Here is a 19,419-nt window from a genome sequence, read left to right as displayed (position 1 = left end):
TATATATATATGCATGCCTCAAAATAAGAGGTAAAAAGGTCAATAACCTTGAGTTTCACTTCTACCATTCATCTCTGGAGCCGTGGCCTCCAGGTTCATCAGCTCCCTTCATGCACCTGACAGGATATTGATTTTCAGCCTTGAGGCTTTGAAAGCTGGAGACAAAACAGGAAGAAGAAGCAGGTTGGGGGGTGAAGGTGTTATGGGATCCATGTCATCTCCTTTTTAAGATCCGATTTGTGTCTGGCGATGAGACAGACTGAGGGATGGGTCAGCCTGTCAAACAGTGTGATGATGGGGAGAGAAATGAGGAAGATGGAAAAAAAGAAACTGTTTGCAGATTCACTTCCTTTCACTCCTTTTTTTTTGTCACGTCCTGATTGGTAGGTATCAAAGCATATGCGTGCACAGTTAAAGCTCACCTTGATGTGATTCTATTGCAGCATCTTTCTGTAGAGATGCTGCAATAGAATCAGTAATTTTGGTTTGACTGATACTTGTGTGCATCAGATTCCTACGGTTAGTTGCTGGAGGAGGAAAGGTGTTGAACATATTTTTATTAAATGGATAGTTTTGTGCAACAATAGGAAAACAACTGAGATACGACTTTCTTCAGATGAGGGTGTTTGTGGGTGGGTGTGTGTCTCTTTCTGCAGAGCCTCTGACAGAATCTGTTTGTACAGTGTCCATTTCCTTAAAGAAGAAAAGACATGTGCCCCACATTTGAAACGAGGAGTTGGCCCACTTGGACTTCCTGACTGCAGGAAGTCTGTCTTGTTTCGTTTTAGTGACCCAGGTGCCTCTGAGAGCCTCCGCGTTTCTTCATTCACATTAAATTAAATGTTCTGTTTTTAAGTATCTGTTTCTGTTTTCTCTTCAGGCGTTTCTTCAGAGAATCAGGCAAATTCCAGATGACCAACAGTGTCTTTCACCTGAACACGTCAAGGTAAGACCCCAAAAGCCCAACACAAATGCACAATGCTTGAGATATACCAATCGATTGGCCAGAAATCGGAATCAACCAATTTTTCATTGATCACCTGTGATTAGTAACCAGCAGGCCAAACGTAGATAATTAGACAATTTCTTATCCTATTCAAAGATTCATCCAAACTAAGAAGTTGTATTATTTTGCACTAGTATAAGCATTAATCATATTCACTGATGCACTTTTTTTAATTTCTGAAACATGAGAAAAAGAGGAATAAACAGGCATAATATTGTAATGTCTTCATGTTCTATCTGGTTTAAACCTCTAATCTGTCTATGCACCTCCAGTACATTTTCCCAGATATTATATTTCTTAAAAAAAGGGAATCAGTTTAAATAATGGGCAGGTCAGCTGATTGGTATCAGCCATGAAAAGCTTAGTTGGTGCGCAACTTAAAAAGTATATCACAGTTCCCATGAGGCTTATTGTAATAAGCAATAAATTAATTGATCACATGATAAATTACAACAGGCTCAATAATTTCCATTGACATAATTAATTGATTTTCTCTTTTCTCTCTTTCTGCCAAAAACTGAATGCTTTGGGCTCAGCTATCTATTTTCTGGAACAAAAAGTTTTTTTTGTTTTTGTTTTTTTTTATTATAAAGACTTAATAATTCATTTTATTTGTTGTTTCTGTAATTTTGTTGATTTATTTTGGATATGTAAAATGCCTTAAAGTTCCAGTGTTAAATGTTTGTTAGAATTTAAAGTTTATTGATCTTTGACAATGTGATCTTGTATTGTTATGTAATTACCATTATATTACTTGAAAATGGTCTCAAAACAACAATATTATCATTTACCTCAATAATTTCTGAGGGAATTTATCTAGTAACGTTTGTTATTGTGACAGGCTTTCATTCTCACACATAAATCCTCGGATGAAACATTTACTATAGTCCATCTTACCTCCCTTTGTTCATCTTCCTTCCTTCACATCATCTTTTTTGCATTTTTCCACACGCAGATCCTGTTTTCCAACATCGAGGACATCCTGGAGTTGCACAGAAAGGTGCTTTCTGCTGTGGAGGCCGGCTTGCAGCCTGAACCTCATCCTAACCATTCGCTGGGCCACGTGTTCCTGCAGTTTGTAAGTACACACAGAAAGCAGAGGACGGCAGAAGGCCACATGGATTGAGCTCACATACATGAACTCTGCATTCAAAAGCACAGACATAAAACACAAAATATCTTTTTCCTTCATAAACTCCTTTTTTATCTCATGGCCCCACAAACCAAATCAGTTGCACCGATTCTTCATCATTTGGTGATTCTGTCTTCCTCTTTTGCCACTCCATCGCTATCTGAAAGTCCAACACACACAAGCTCACCCCACCCTCGCTGCTTCCCTCTGGATGAACTTGTTTGGCCCCCAGGAACAAACAAAGAAGGGTCTGTGTCCGGAGAGGAAGACATGGTGTGTCACTCAGCCAGGGGGACAATATTCCTGCTGGTGGCACTCAGGCTCCAGCTCCTCCTTTCTCCCCTCTGTTTGTCCCTCTGATAATCTGTCTTCACTTTTACTGAGGGGCAAAATATGCCAGCATCAGTATTCTCTGCCCAGGCAACAGGAGCACAGACACAGCCTGAGTTTTACTTTCTCAAGTGCAGCACGCTGAATCACCAGGTGGGCTTAGCTTTTTCTGAGACGCTCCAACGTTGTTGTGGAGTCATTTCACAGTCAGACACAATCTGTTGTGGCACGGATGACATTTAATATCTGTCACAGAATTAGCTCATCAAAATGTACCTGCACACATGTGTGAGGTGTCAGGGTGCAAGGCCAAGTGTCAGGGCGTAGAACTGATTAATGCATGCTGTTTTCCGTCTTTCTGTTCTCCAGCTGACAATGGAAAAGGAAAAACTGAAAGATGAGAATTTATTTTGGTTTACCTGAAATAGAATTGATCTTTTCAGCAGAGCTTTTAATTCGTTTGACTGGTGTTAGACACATCAACACTAGTTCAGGATGTTGATTCTGGGTTATGAGATGAGCTTGTGTTGACAGATTATAAAGAGGAAGGCTATGATACATTCAGGTCACACAATTAGACTATTAAACAAGAATTAAACAGTATTCTAGGAAAAAAACTGATAATCCAAATAGAGTACATGTTTGATTAAAGAGCCTGACGTCTCCAAATATTAAATGTTTTGTTTATCTAATTTTAAGGTGCTAGAAAACATAATAAAACTTCGTAAATCTTGAGCTTTGCTTTACTGGACCTCAGGTAAATCTCATGTTACCTGTGTAGAAAATTTAAGAATTTAACATTTTAAAATAGAGGCATCGTTTGCCTCCCAGATCTTTTAAAAACCATAAAATGGTCTTTCCGTTTTGTCATGACAGGATATTGTGAAACAGATGCCAGTTTTATCACCGTTAGCAGCTAACGGTTAGCAGAGCTGTTTGTTTTTTACTCGCGGTTCAGTATTCACAGATTCAACTCTTCACTGATTTTTATTTCTAAAATATTCAAAAGAAAAAGAAAGTTTGGAAGCTCAAACACCTCAGCACAGTGCTACTTGACACATATGAGTTTCTGTGTTAGCTCCCAGACGGTTTCTGCTTGTTGAGGCATATTTAGTGTCTATTTAAACTATTAAAATATGCAGTTATAAGCATTTTTATGGCAGGTCTCAAGTATTGTAGCGATCCTAAAATCCCATAAATAGAGAGTCCAACGTGCATCCTAGAAGATTTTAAAATGGAGGAGGCTTCTTCGTCAGCCAACCTGACATGTGGCCTCTAGCTTGTCACACAAGCTCACAACGACTCAATAACCACTTCCCGTCTTACTTCAAAATAAGACATGGGTACAGGAAGTCAACCAGATCTGGGGCTCATACCATTAGCTTTGACTAGAACAACAACCAGATTGCGATTCAGGGAACAAACCTCATTTTGAGGAGAAATACTTTGGTTTTAATATAGATTTCAATCCACAAGCTTTTCTTACATTTCTGGGTTATGAGCAGGTGAAGGTCCTGCAGTCTGAAGCTGATGGTTAGTCCAACACAGACATAAAACCAGAGCTGACCTTCACCTTAAAACAATTCATATCTCAGAAAAAGCCTTGGCAGCTTTTGAAAATACCAACTATTGTAGATCTACGCTAGCAAGAGATCAGAAAATAGTTCTAGCAGGATATAAATTTCCTGTTTGAATGTTCAAATATGCTACAAAGGTTTGTTACTCAGTGAAATTTAACTGTGTAGGAGGAAAATCCACATTGCTACATGGTAAGCTAAAGGGATTTTGTGGGTCAGAGGTCAAGGTGAGCGTCTCTGAACTTCCACAGACTTTGAATGTGTTATCTTACAAACACCTGGAGGGAATTTCATTACATCTGACATGAATGTCCACTTTGACTCTACAATGAACTGATTAGATTTCTGGGGACAAAGGTCAGTCAGGCTTCACAAAACACTTTTTTTTGGCTGTAACTCAAAATTTCAAACCCTCATTCGGTGAAATTTTAAACAATAAAGAGGCAGAAGGACGTTCCATATGCTGATCAGTCTTTTTTTTATTTATTTATTTTTTACTTTTACTCTCCTTTTTTGGTTTCACTATGTAGAAATTATTACAGGTTTTGTAGCTTTGCCACACATGCCATTGTCCAGATTTTCACTTTTTCCATTCAGAGTTGTAGCTTCCCACAGAGCAGCTCTGTTCACACGTATCCATTACACTTCCATGACCCTCATCTCCTTCAACGCTGAGTCCTCTCAGCCAATCGCTCAGCCCGTCTGCCGCCCTCAGACCGCGGCCCTTGACCTCCACCAAAGGTCAACTCCATGACTGGGATTTGATTAACCTCCTGCATTGTTCAACAGCACCACAGTGAGGGAAGAGAACCGGGAAGATTCTAAGCTATTTAAAGTCAGATGCTGCTGAGATGGCTCAGAAGGAGGCAAATTTATTTCAAATGTGTTTATTTATTTTAGCTATTTTTTTATTTTATTTTACTTTATTTGTAAATACTTAGGAGATGTAAAAACCCTTGCTTAAGGCTTACATTATCTCCAGGATTACAGAACCGTGCAATTATGAAAAAAAATTAATGTCGAAGAGTTTTTTCACCATTGTTTGCTCCATTTTGGGCCATGTATATATAGTGAGGCTGAAAGAGGCAAACAGTCATGTCAGTCTACATTTTCTAAATTCCCCTAACTTTGCCCACTACGCTCTGACTCGACGTGTTTCCCTCTGTGAGATCCCGCGCTCCCATCCGAGTCTCCAGAAAAACATTCCAGTGACTAAGAATTTAAATACAGATTGTTTATCAAAGGAACAGCCGAAGCCTTTGAGTTATTCTTGGTATAAGTGACGTCTTTCACAGCGGCCCTGGACTTCAGGAAGAACCACAGAAATAAAGTCTTTTGACCCTTGTTTCATAAATAAGCTACTTTAAGGGTGACTGAAACGACTGTGTAGTTGTCTTGACGCATGGAAGAGAAATACGTTGGAGAAGTTTCGTTTTTACTCAGGCACAAAACAATGAGCCTGATCAAAAACAAGATAGGAAGGATGATTAAGTCTGGACCAGGTTACTACAAGTTCAGCAAGTCAGGATAGCTGTAATCACAGATTGGGTTTACAGTCCTGTGCTGCAGCAGCAGCAATTGATTCTCTTCTTGTAGCAACCGCCATTTTTTTTCATCTTCTTATTTTTGTGGGTTTTTATGTTTTTCAAGCAACACTATGTGTATTGTTGTCCATAGTTGTGAATTGTAAAGAAAACTGTACATAATTTTTAACAATATTTTTTAGAAAAAAAAAATCTGAAATGTGTGGCTCTTCTGATGTCCTTCACTCAAATACTTCTAAATGAGACAAACAGATGGCGCTCTGCTCAGATTCACAGCTGAGTGTGAAGAGGCCGAGATGAGGATCAGTGCCTCCAAATCCAAAGGGCAGAGTGCCTTCTCCGGGTCAGAGGGGTCGTCCTGCCTCAAGTGGAGGAGTTGAAGTATCTGGGGATCTCGTTCACGAATGAGGGAAGAAGGGAGCAGGAGATCAATAGGTGGATTTGGGTAGCGTCTGCCGTGAAGCGGACGCTGTACCGGTCCGTCGTGGTGAAGAGAGAGCTGAGTCAAAAAGCGAAGCTCTCGATTTACCGGTCGATCTACGTTCCCACCCTCATCTATGGTCATGAGCTTTGGGTCATGACCGAAAGAACGAGATCATGGATACAAGTGGCCGAAATGGGTTTCCTCCGCAGGGTGTCTGGGCTCTCCTTTAGAGATAGGGTGAGAAGCCCGGTCATCCAGGAGGGACTCAGAGTAGAGCCGCTGCTCCTCCACGTCGAGAGGAGCCAGTTGAGGTGGCTCGGGCATCTGGTCAGGATGCCTCCTGGACGCCTCCCTGGTGAGGTGTTCCGGGCACGTCCCACCAGGAGGAGACCATGGGAAAGACCCAGGACACACTGGAGGGACTATGTTTCTCAGTTGGCCTAGGAACGCCTTGGAGTTCCCTGGAGGAGCTGGAAGAAGTGGCTGGGGAGAGGGAAGTCTGGGCCTCCCTTCTGAAGCTGCTGCCCCTGCGACCCGACCCTGGATGGATCGATGGAAACCATTGAATATTTGTTAGTTCACTGATCTACTTTGTGTTTGTCTCACATAAAATCTGAGGAAAGGATTTTATGTGACAAAAACTTGTTGCAGCCAAGTTTTGGTCACATAAAACTTGGATGCAAGTGTCAAAATGTCACATCCAACAAGTTTTGGATGTGACAAAACTTGTTGCATCCAAAATTTGGATGCAACAAAATTTGGATGCAACAAGTCAAAATGTGAAATGCTTAAAGGAATAAGAATAGTTTTGTAAATCAATGTATATTATGGACATTTTGAGAGACATAATCTGGACTTCAAAGTAAGCGATGTGAAACCAATGCAGTATTTATTTACAGCTTATGTGATCAGACTTCAGGCATGTCTTCCATTGGCTGCCAGTCACCTAAATGCAAGATGATGACATTTTTTCCTTCCAATATTCACCTTATAAAGCTCAGAACAAATATATTTGGCTCTTTGCTTCCAGGAATGTGAAGCGCTCATCCCAGTCCAGGCTTTAACAACCCTTTATTGATTATCCCTGGTGTAGAAATACAGGCATGCATAAAACCTGGAACCTGAAACTTTTTTGTACTAACATTCATAGACGTCCTCTCTCCCACTTCTCCTTTTCTGTTTGCTGTACGTCATAGTAGAAATGAATAAACAACATCCCAAGATGTAGCACTTCCTCATTTTCATGTTAGGTGAGGCATCATGCTTTGCAACAAACCACTGACTGCAATGGATGCAGAACCTTTTGTCAGGCTGGCATTTAGATCCAGTTACAAGAAGAAATGCAACACCTGGTCCTGTGAAAACACGGTGCCGCTTCAGATGTATTATTCATGCATTATTCAGTACAGGCTGAAGCTGAACGCACAGCTTGTTGCTGGTTAAAGCCCATTAAGTATAGGTAGCTCGTAGGATGTGAAACCATGTGCAGAGTGGATCCTAATCTTGACATGTAGAAACTGAAACTGTCATCTGAAACAGCCTTGTAAGTGAAATCTAAAACTACAGGAGCTGGTTGCTGCTCTCAGCTTCAGCTGCATATTCTGTCCTGAAGAGTTTGATGAACACAATTTAAAAGTCACTATCTGCGCTTACATTACAAATGGGTGCCAATCTTTGTCTATATTTTGCTAATGTCAAAAAAACCTATTTTGTGGTGTTTCCATTAAATAAGAAATTAAATTGAAATCACATGTGAATAAGCTTGTTCTCGCGATAAGCCATTGAAAACAATGGATGTAAACAGTTACATGAGATGCATTCATAAATCAGCCATGGTGGGCTGGTGCTCATCATCTATCAGCCAATCGGAGGAGTCATCTGCGTCTTATTCAGGCATTAGAGAGATAAGCCCCGCCCACTTGGGAGCGGCTACATATTCAGCGTTTTGGGAAAACTGTAGTCGGTAATTTTACAGAATGGTTGTGGATTCAATGTGTTGGAATTACAAACTGAACTTTTAATTAACTGTGATGCTGAGAGCTCTGGTGGATTCAGCTGCACTTTGTCTGAAAAACATAAAAACTACAAAACACAAAATGGACTACTGATTTTTTTTTTTTTGCATTGCTATGTTTCCATTAAGCATATTTATTTTTTGTTATTTCAATTTGCACAACTTTATGGTCAAAGGAAACACAGCTACAGTCAAACATCTGAAGTGCTAAGATTGGAATATTTTTATGAAAAAGGGTAACTTCTGTTTAACAGCAACTTTTAATTTTATTTACTTTCTTCCTACACAAAACTGATCTCAATAAGACTCTCAAAATACATATTTCCAAAATGAAATAAACAATCAATGAAGGGCAAACAGTCTTTACTGCACACTGTCGACGTCTGGCAGAAGATTCTGATCCAAAACGGCACCGAGAGCTTCGGCTGTTCTAATCTACACATGGTCTGTGCCTTTATACAAACATAGATGAATTGTTCTTTCCTGTTTGTACAAATATATGTAACAGCATCAGCACGCGCACACACACACACACACCCCCACACACACACACACACACGCACACTGCTTATTAACCTGATGTCGAACTTTGATAAATGTAACAATGATGGCAGTCTGGATTGAGGGAACTCTCACTATGTGTTCTTAAAAATAAAAACTGTTAATCAGCCAATCAGAAAACCACAACAGCAGATTTAGAGCTGCGTCTGCCAACCCACAGCGATATGGCAAAACGCTCCACATCTTGTAAACATGCATAAATGCATGACTTGCATTAAGAGTGTGTGAATTTTGCATTCTGAGGTTTCTCAGTGCATTTTGTTCAAAAACTTAACATTTGGTGGTACACTTCAAGACACCACGTTTAAAAAACAAAACATAAAAACAACATAACTAAACAAGGCCTAGTCAAAGTGCAGACATAAATCCAATTGAGGATTTCTAGATAAACTTTAAGAAACTGCCAACAGCATATGCTCTCCATCCCAGAGCATATGCATGTTTGAAGACTTGCAGCTGTAATTGCAGCTAATGGTGGCTGACTCACTTTTCATATTCAGAATCAGAATCAGAAGAATTTATTGTCATTGTCACAAAGACAATGAAATTGCAGTTTCAGTTACAGTTGATTTGTAAAACACTTTGAAAGCCCCAGCTCCTTTCCTGCCATTTACAGTTTGATTCTTTGAGTTGTAAACCAGCAGGTGAAATGTGCTGGGCGGCCGTTTGAAAAGCTGCTTTTCTGCTGTTTTCAGAAGCAGAGCTTCTCAGTTTACGGCGAGTACTGCAGTAACCACGAGAAGGCTTTGCGACTTCTGATGGAGCTCAACAAGATTCCCAACATACGGACCTTTCTACTGGTAAGATAAAATATATATTCTTTCTTTTCAAATCTTTTTTTTTGTTTGTTCATTCAGAGGGGAGACTGAGGTTTCTTTTTTGCGTGTTTTTTGTTCATTATAAAAATACATCAAAATTTGGGGTTGTAAACTCAGAAATTGTGAATACTTTTGTTAGACTCTGGATGACTTCACAGCTGATTTTCCTTTGGGTAGTTCTTTCTATATTCTTAAATGTTTTTCAGTTTTTTTTCCTTTGACCTACATTTGGTTAATATCCTGACTCCTTTCCGTAATCCTGCTTCGTTTTCACCACTCCTATCACCTCCATTTCCATGTAAACACTTGAATAAAGGCCAGATAGCATAACAAGGTCAGGAGGTTCTTCCTGCCTGGACAGGAAGCAACCGTCGTCAAGGACATTTTTGTGTATTGTTACACTTGTAGTGCTTCCTCTGCCAGCTGCTTCCATGTTTTGACACCCAAACCTTTCTGGCTCCGGACAATGAAGTTAAAATGGCGCCGGGGGGCCCTGAGCGGGGCGTCCTCGACTCCCAGGCAGTGAAGCCATCCTGGGATCAGCCAGCTGTGGACTGTTGGCAGCCGTTTCTGGACGGGCCGTGAGCTCTGAGCCCCCCACGTCTGTCACAGTCCGGCTGCTTCCATGACATCCAGGGGATCAAGGCTGATGCATCCGCTGGATTTTTAAAATGTTTCCTCCTGCTCCTCTTAGGTCCAGATTAGCAGCTGTGAACCGGTCGGGTTCTGCATGATTCAGATGCTTCCAAAATAAAACCATTACTCAACATCTGGCTGTGCATCAAAACGATTATCAAATGTGTTTCTGTGTAGCAGAATTCTGCCAAATAAAATTAAATTGAAATAAAGAAAAAAACTCCATGTTGACCTGGCAGGGATCTTTGTAGTAGTACAGGAAGAAACATATATTTTAACTTTAATTAGCCACCAAAAATGTGTCATCAGTGTCTCTTTTTGGATATTTCTGTAAATTTTCTTGCTAGTGAATTTCTTTTTTCAACTGTGATGGGAGCTTCTGAAATTGCATATCAAACTGAACAGCTAATGGCATTGTGAGCTAGGAGAGAAGTGAAGTTGAAAGAAAATGAGGTCAGAAGGATGAGTGGAGTGACTGGTGGCTTCAGGCTGGTGGATTACAAATATGAAGACAAAGAGAGAGAAAAGGAAGTTTGTAGAAACTGGAGTAGGAATCGGTGTGTGAAGGGGAAAAATTTAAAACAGCAGAAATCAGAGAAATTAAAAAGGTTAGTTTGACTTTTTTCTTTAAGAAATGCTTTTACAACTCCATTCAGCCTCTCCAGCTGTGTTTGAAAGGAATTGCCATGTGATCACAATGCTTCAAAGTGAGTTCCAGGCTTCCTTCCCTCTGGAGAACATTTCAGTGGTTCATCTGATTTGGCTTTTGATCGTCTTCCCATCCACTGGCTGGCAGCTAAAGACGAGCTGAAGTGAAACCAAGGCCATCGAAGTTCTGACCTTCATCCACTTCCGAAGAAGCAGAAGCTTCAGCTGGTTCTGGGGAAGAGTTTATTAATGCTCAATTGCTCTGAGAAAAAGATTTATTTCATAGGTTACCGTTTTGTTAAATGGTTCTGTGATTTTGTAAAAGTATTTTTCATCACTTTTGACGGAAGACGAGATTTTCTGAAGTTTAAAATTATATCATAATTGTCACGATTTTTGCTAAGTTTTGGTAATAGTAGTGTCAGTAGTTATTGTGTTTGTCATAATTGCTAAAGATTTGTTTGTAGTTTAAGAAAAGTCATTAAAGTGCAGTAAAATACCAGACCACAGTTCCACTTGGCTCACTGTCCAGTTTTCTACAGAACACCTTATATCTGACCTTCCCTCACAGCCAAAATCAGATCCTGTAGTGCAGTGTTAGGCTACTGCTAGCATGTTAGCTCTTTGTTTTGATTTCCTTTTGACAACAGTGTTAATATGCATTAACAATTAATTCTGCTCCTGCTTCATAAACTCTTTGTTTTAAACATCATAACCCTAATAATTAGTGTGTCAGCTGCTCTTTGCACTTCTTTCTTCTGCCCAGACAGCTGTTGCTGACAGAGCAGGTCACGTGACACAAACAGGAAGTCAACATCATTGTAAAAGGTGAAAAACAATTTGCCAGAGGAACCCCAGACTGATAAGTTCAGCAGCATAATGCCACTGTCCTGTCATCAGGTACTGCAAGCTGCACACATAAATATAGAAAGTTCAGCTGCTGCTCAGGGTGCGGCTGACATAAAATCCAAAACGGCTCAATAAAATAAAGTGTCTGGATTTAGCTCAGCTTAGTCAGGGAATCAAAATGGCAATCATTCCAAAACGCCTTGATCAGAACCTGAGTTCAGTTCTAATGACTGGATCAAGTTTAGGAGTTCTGATCAGGGCTGACAAAGTGTGACTGTCTCACTGAAAGAATCAAAACTCCAGGAGAAGTTAATTAAAAAGTCAATTTTCTTTGTTTTAAAATATTAGGTATATCTTATGATGTGGGTAAATCTCAAGAATTGAGTTTATATTTACTGAAAATGACAAATGTTATTAACATTTATTTGCATGGTAAGGACAGTTAGAGGTTATTTCTAATTTTACTAAATTACTAAAAGTTGTGATATTTGTAGAATTGCTTTATGCAGTTTCTGTGATGATGCAGAAAGAAAACAATAAACATATTCAACATAATTTCACACTAACAACAGGAGACATCTGTTGGCTTTTTGGTCCTAAAATCACATTTTACCTTTAGGTGTAAAAAGCATGTCTCATAAAACAACATCCTTATGAATAAAAACATATTTAAATCTTTTCTCAGACTTTGATCTGCTAAAGACCGGCTTCCTGACTGACTGCTGTAAATGGCGTCTACAGCCAAGTGAAACATGACAGCAGCAGCTAATTAACGTCGACAGCTATAACTAATTAAAGCCTTTTTACCCATGACAACTTCAAAGCACATCCACAAAATCTTTAAATGCTGTAAAACTTATACTAGATCAGTGATGTGTGCACAAGTCGAGTCATCCCTGATTTCTTTGTCTGAAGGTTTGAAAGTCTAAAGAAAATCTTAGACAACTTTAAAACAAGTCACTTTAAAGAACAGTTTAACACTTTGTACAGGGTACTGCGTCTTAGAAAGATGGAGATTTCGATCCTCTCACTTTTAGTCACATTGGAACCACAAATCTTCAATTCACTTTTATTGGGATTCTATAAGAGACACCAACACAAAGTAACACTTAATTGCTATGTGTTAGGAAGATATTTTTTAATAAAAGTTCTGCAGCTTTAAAGAATCTTTAAATTCACAAGAACCATGAATCAGTCACAGCTAGTCCACAGGTCTTTGACTATAAACACTGTGCAGCAGACATTAGATTGTCCTGATCTGTGTGTCTCATATCTGTCCCTGTCAAATAAACTATAAAAAGATAATAGCAGTATAGCTGTTTTTTATGACTATGCTAACCTGGTGATGTATTTTCAGCGTTAACTTTAAACTCACTTCCACCATCAACTTCCCTCGCCCTGGCAGAGATTTGTTTAAAATCGACACAGGAAGGAACCAAGCTAGACTTTTACATCCTATACGCAGAGCTGGACTCTTTTCCGGCGCTCTTCTTCTCCTCTCACTTCTTTTGTTTTTTTCACATTAAATAATTATGTCATTGCTTCAATGCAAATCCAGAAAACACAAGTCTGAAACGTGTTTCTGCTTCTGTTTCCTGTGCAGCACTGCATGCTGTTGGGAGGAAAGAAGAGCACAGACATTCCCCTGGAGGGTTACCTTCTCACTCCCATCCAGAGAATCTGCAAGTACCCTCTGCTGCTCAAGGTACGGCTGCAGCTGCTGCAGCAGCGCTGCACCACACAGCACAATCTGAAAACCAAACAGCTATGTTTGAGTTCAGGTCATGACTCATTTGTAAACTTGGTTAGATGGGCACATTTCTTCCTATGCCGTTGGTGGTAGTTTTGGAGCAGAGGCTGGTAAAGGTCATGCTCCTAAATAACCTCCCTGAAACTCTGTTTTGTGCTTTTTTTTAGTGGATCTACTTAATTTTCTGAACTTCCTCTCTCTGTGATATAGGAACTACTTAAAAGGACTCCTAAGAAGCATGCAGACTACCCTGCTGTGGAGGAGGCTCTGCAGGCCATGAAGGCCGTCTGCTCCAACATCAACGAGACCAAGAGGCAGATGGAGAAACTGGAGGCTCTGGAGCAGCTGCAGTCCCACATTGAAGGCTGGGAGGTGAGAACAAGAGCAGGCTGAGCCGCCACAACTGGGGTGGGAGGTCTGGACTGGAAGGGAAACTGAGATCTTTGAGATTTCAGACTCAGAGGCCGGTCATGAATGCAACTGAAAGGAGAAATTAATTTTTAATAAAACCACAACAAAGACAGCTAGAGTTAAAAGACGTTAACTACCACATCACTCCTCCACCTTTACAGCCATGGTATTATGATGCTCTGCTTTTACCTAAAGGTCTGAAGGGTCTGCTGCATTTTCACGCCTCCCTCACCACCACAACAGGGCCCTTGTCTCAAGTGGCACCATTGGGGACAGTTCACCCACTCAGGCAGCTGGAGGGGGCATGCCAACAGGCTCACCGGCCAATCAGAAGAGTCCCGAGAAGCAGACCTCCATGTTTGAGGAGTTTATATGTGCTACCTTTAGTTGGAATGCGCCTCATCTGAACATCCATTTGTCTCATTTCATTATTTTACACAAAGCCGGTCACAACAACACATTTTTCTGGACAATAAATTCTCCCAGAAATGTTTGTGATAATTGATAATATTGTTGTTTTGAGACCATTTTCAAGTGAAAAGTACACCCTTTTATAGATCAGTTAACTTAAATTTCTAACATTTATCAATGGAACTGAAGGACATTTTGAATATCCAAAAGAAATAAGCAAAACACCTGACATGGGAAATAAAATGAATTATGAAAGCTGTCCTTCAGAAAAGGACGAGCTCTGCCCAAAAGCAGCAGACTGAAAGAGCTGCAAGCAAATATGTAAAAATATGTCAGTTTTGGCTCCTATCTGATATCTCTGTATATTTATTATTGGTAATACTAGGACTGCAACTAACAATTATTTTAGCAATCAATTATTCTATCACTTATTCTGCTGATTAATTGATTAAAGAAATTGACACATTCTGACAATTTTTCATTTAACCACTTAAGTGTATTTTATACAACATTAGAAATACATTATAAAATACAAATAAACAAATAATCCATTTCCTTTTTAAGTGAAAAAATAAACATTCTAATCTATTCTAAGCTTTCCTTTAGTGAACTCTTGATCATTTGTAGCACAGGATGCATCTGCTGCTGAAAAATATTTTTATCAACATGCGAAAAGCCTTTTTGCTTATCAGTACACTATAGGCCTAATCTATTTACTGGTTTTCAATTAAATGATTAATAACAGGATAGTTAAACATGCTTAATAAGAAATTATTTTTACACTATTTGAACCAGTTGAAGCTAAATAAAACCACTTGAGGAGTTTTGGGTAAAACATTTACAGATAAAGAAGGTTTTTCATCTTAATTTACATTTTGTACAGTTTTAACTTAATCCCTGCTCTGAGTGTGTAGGTCTTTCATCAAAATGCCTTTATGAGTCTCTATGATCCAGATAACAATTCATTGATGACTATTTCAATAATCAATTAATCTGATTAATTGGTGTGAAACATATCACACAGTACAGTATTTGCTAACCTGCAGACTGGTAATGAAGAACAATGCTGTTACTGAACCCAAAGAGCAGCTGAAGCATCAAGTTACATCAGGTTTGTACAGAGAAGAGCCTCAGATAAACTCCAAATGTTCAGATTTTTGGTTTCTTTTCAACCTCAGCCAGGCACTTTACTCCGACCCTGCAGCCCCCCAGCATGCAGGCCCTGACCTAACTGCTTTAGCCTCGTCTCCTCTCCCCTCTCCAGCCTCTCTTGGAGCCCCGTCATCTCCAGCCATAATGGAGGAGCAGTGGTGCCGACCAGGCCTTGTATGTGCTGTGTGTGAACACACACGCAGCTTTACGCTCCACCGCTACATCTTAATGGGCCTAATCGAAGGAGTGGCTGCAGAATGCAAGACATGCATTCTTTGGTGCAAACACATGCAGTTCCACATTATAGAGCCTGGAGATCAATCCATTTGATTGATTTGTTCAAGGACAGCTAAAGGTGCTTAATGGAAGAGTAATCAATTAAACTCAATTAATCAATTTTATCTATTAACTGAATTTATTTGATTTGAAGATTTAATTAGAGGAAAATCTGTTGGGTATTTCAGAGTGATGTCAGCACTCCTGTGGTCCGCCATCTTGTTTGACAAGCATGTTTTACAGCTTCCAATGTTATTTGTAATTTTGTTTGAAGAAATGAAAGTCAAAACATTTTTGATTAAAATTATAAATTGAATTTGATATAAAAAAAAATGAAATTTTCTTTTTAAGGCATGTTGCCTGGCACATTGGCACATTAATATCTGGACTTAATGTGGTTAGACCTGAATCTGAATTGTTTTTCTGAGATGGAAGCCCTTCCCCCCATCCCACTTAGTGTTGACCATCAGAGAGAATAAGGAAGATTTGTTTCTTAAAATAAAGGCTTTAAAAACTCAATCTATCTGGAGAACAAACTAGAGTTATGGAGGCTGTAGGTCTAGGTGGCATGGTGGGGGTTGAATCTGTCAGGAACGAGGTCAACTGGGTGGGTGGAGGGGGTGACGGTGTGCTCCAGAGTCCACACATGGAGACGTTTAGTTCCAGATGAACCGGAGGGAATGGACCATTTAACCACGAGTAATGACTTGTTTTTCATGCTGATTGTCCAACTTATTGGCAGCCTGGCTTTGACACATTCAGTCGTTAGTTTGCACCTTTATGTGTTGAGCTAAGCGCTTTCTGGTTTTGTTGAGTTTTCAGTTCTGCAAGACAAAGTTTTATCATTCGCATCTTTGGAGGGAACATGTTAATGAAGGCGCTGCTCAGGCTTATAATGTGTGAAATCCATTTCCAGTCCACAGCTGAACATGTGAAAATGCTGAAAATGGCTTTCTAAAAATAATTTTCTCGCCTATTAACAGTAAATGGCTTTGCAGTTCATCCTCCTTTAAAAAAAATGGCTGATTGAACACCAAGCTGTGGTGATCCGGTCACTGAGAGTAACTTTATGCCTTTCATTAAGATAAAAATGTTTTTCAAACCTCTCTTTCATGAAGTTTATGCAAATAATTTCATTCTAAAATGTTTTAGCAGCGATCTCTCTCCACCCATCTGGTCTGGGTTTGATGACGGTAACAGTCTGCTGGCCTGCCTTTTGCAGCTTGTGGTTAATTCAGTAGTTTACAAGAAAAGGCTTTTATCTGAGACTCAATCACATCCGGTGAAGGTCTGAGGCTGCAGACTAGATTGTAGCTGCTGAGAGGCTTTAGCTACATCTTTTCAGTTTTCCTTTTTGCATGACAGAAGCAGAAAGCATTTAACCCCAAATTCACTTGCAGAGATTCGAGTCAAAAATATGCATTTCTGCTCTGTTTGCAGCATCCTCTGTCATGTTTCCTGACATTTTGGAGATCGGTCGATACTCACATGAGAAACCAATCTTATCTTAAAGCGTCTAAAATCAGCTACTGTTTGCTGTGAGAGAAGCTTGACTGTCCAACCAGCCCACCAGGTCATGTCTGAATGTGTGTGGTTAACAAGTTAACAATAATTTCATTTATTCGAGAGGGAGAGTGCACATTAATTAAACATTTTTTAAACGTGCCAGATGTTTTTATCTTTCATTCCTGGACACCAGTAATTTGTCTTGCTTAAAACAAACAAAGATTCTACAAGTAAGATTAAAATGACTCAACTACTAACTCATTTTATCAATAAAAACAGAAATACAAAACAGGGAAACTACAACACATTTATAAATAAAAAGTACAAAAAGTAGTTAAAGTTAATTAACAGTCACCCCCATGTTTGCCACTTTAGCAACTTTTCAGACAAAAAAAATTGGTTATCAGCTAAAATATGAATCAACAGGCATTTAAAGATCAGTAATCACCCTGAAAACTGCAATCCACAGTATAAAAAAGGAATCCACAGAATGTCACAGAATACTCTTTACTCCATCTTCTGATAATGAATAGAGGACGGAGGAAACTACCAAGAAATGATTATCTACCTTCAATCCATCATGCCAACTCTTGAGGAGCTGCAGAGATCCAGAACCCCAGTGGAAGAAAACCTTTTCTGAACAAAATCTCTAAGAAGTCACTTTTGCAATTTGCCACAATCCACAGAGGAGATTCAGCTAAATTTAAAAAGGTTTTCTGGTAAGATGAGGTTGAACTCCAGTCTGGTCTACATGCAAGACAAAAAAGTAACATCAGCCTCAGCAGGATTTAGTTTGTTTTGTGAAGTGAGTGAATCTAAAATGTTGAAGGTTGTTTGAGTCAGTCTGTAAGGCTCAGCTCTCAAAACGAACAGTTCTTCTCTGGACTCCAACTCTTTTTAATGTTTCAGCTCTTCTTCAGTTGCTGTTGTTTTTTTTTTTGTTTGCTTTCTCTAGTAAGAACGCACATATCCTGACGTAGAACAGTTAATATCTTAGCTTTGTCTATAAAAGTCAGCAGATGTTTTTGGTGGGGTCAGCTGTGTTTCCTATCATTGACAACAAGAATGTCAACAAGATGCTCTCGGTGTCAAAGATTAATTTTGACATTGTTCTGTAGAGGTTGTGAACTCTTTGGTTTTGAATGCACACAGCAGAGTTGTGCTCAGATTAAACAAACCGCGTTCGCTGACAGTGAACTGGACGGTGTTGGATTCAATCTTCTATTTCAGTTTTTTCTTTTTTTTTCTTGTTTCTGCAGGGAACCAACCTGACTGATATCTGCACGGAGTTGCTTCTTCATGGAAATCTCCTGAAAATCTCTGCGGGCAACATCCAGGAACGCGTCTTCTTTCTGTTCGACAACCTTTTAGTTTACTGCAAAAGGAAGTCCAGGTGAGAAACAAAACCATGTGTTGGTGAAAGGAAACAAGAGAGCATCCAAACTTGAGGAGACGTGAAAATAAAAACGGTTCATTCCCGTTAATGTGAACTCATTATTTACCATGTGAGAACCAAACCAAGCACACATCCTGGGCATGTGGAGCATGTGGAGGTCTGCATGTTTTCAGAGGGTTGTTTAAGTAGCACACGGCGCTGGCATCAGCTGGTGTTTATTCTTCCGGAGCGTAACCGCGGTGTTGTCCCCTCTCACAGAGTGTCTGGGAAGAAATCCACCAAGAGGACCAAGTCCATCAACGGGCCTCTCTATGTGTTCAGAGGCCGGATCAACACTGAGGTGATGGAGGTGGAAAACGTGGAAGACGGAACAGGTTTGTGTTTGTATCTCAGGATGCATTAAACCAAACTTTCAGCTCATTTCCTATTAAACACACTGAAAAAACACTAAAAATATTACCAAATATTTTTGTTTTTAGTGCAAATATCTTAGACCATATAAAATATAAGACCAAACTTTCTTGCAAGTAACTTTTCAGCGAGATACAGGAGTTGTTTTAATTCAGTATTTCCTTTATGCTTATGAAAAAGTTGTAATTCCACTGGCTGATTATTTAACATGGAACAGATGTCTCATTATGAATTAAATAATTATCCACTGTACTTTGTTTAATCAAAATGAAGGGGCAGCGTTGTGTAAGATCAGTTATTTTGAGCTTTACATCATGTTATATTATTTCTTCATCAGAAAAAATCCTGGACTTTTGTTTGAGAAATCCTTTAATCTCCATGACAACCGTTCAGTTGTACTAAACGCCTGAGTGTACCAAAGGCACAGCTCCTCCTCTGAGCTGCAGCTTCTCAGCTTCAGCCTCTCAGAGCAGCTCCTCCCACTCAGATCCTTCAGACTAGCCAGCAGCAATTAGCAAACATCTGGTGGAACTGCTGAGCTCATTATAGGAGCTACTGCTCAGAGCT

The 19,419-nt window shown here is 39.6% G+C and overlaps 1 protein-coding gene across 1 annotated transcript in view; it reads left to right on the top strand.

The window, feature by feature from the left end:
- prex1 (phosphatidylinositol-3,4,5-trisphosphate-dependent Rac exchange factor 1) overlaps positions 1 to 19,419 on the top strand; it is a 152,403-nt gene that overhangs the window by 21,477 nt on the left and 111,507 nt on the right. Inside the window, exons 2-8 of the mRNA XM_007540835.2 lie at positions 881 to 946; positions 1,962 to 2,084; positions 9,284 to 9,388; positions 13,143 to 13,244; positions 13,500 to 13,661; positions 18,305 to 18,438; positions 18,700 to 18,815. Coding sequence (XP_007540897.1) covers positions 881 to 946; positions 1,962 to 2,084; positions 9,284 to 9,388; positions 13,143 to 13,244; positions 13,500 to 13,661; positions 18,305 to 18,438; positions 18,700 to 18,815 — 808 coding nt within the window. The remainder of the gene's footprint in view (positions 1 to 880; positions 947 to 1,961; positions 2,085 to 9,283; positions 9,389 to 13,142; positions 13,245 to 13,499; positions 13,662 to 18,304; positions 18,439 to 18,699; positions 18,816 to 19,419) is intronic.

The sequence above is a fragment of the Poecilia formosa genome, unplaced genomic scaffold (genome assembly GCF_000485575.1).
Source record: "Poecilia formosa unplaced genomic scaffold, Poecilia_formosa-5.1.2 Scaffold564, whole genome shotgun sequence".
NCBI classification, from domain to species: domain Eukaryota; kingdom Metazoa; phylum Chordata; class Actinopteri; order Cyprinodontiformes; family Poeciliidae; genus Poecilia; species Poecilia formosa.
Note: the sequence above shows the minus strand (reverse complement) of the source record. Positions and strands in the feature narration are given on the sequence as shown.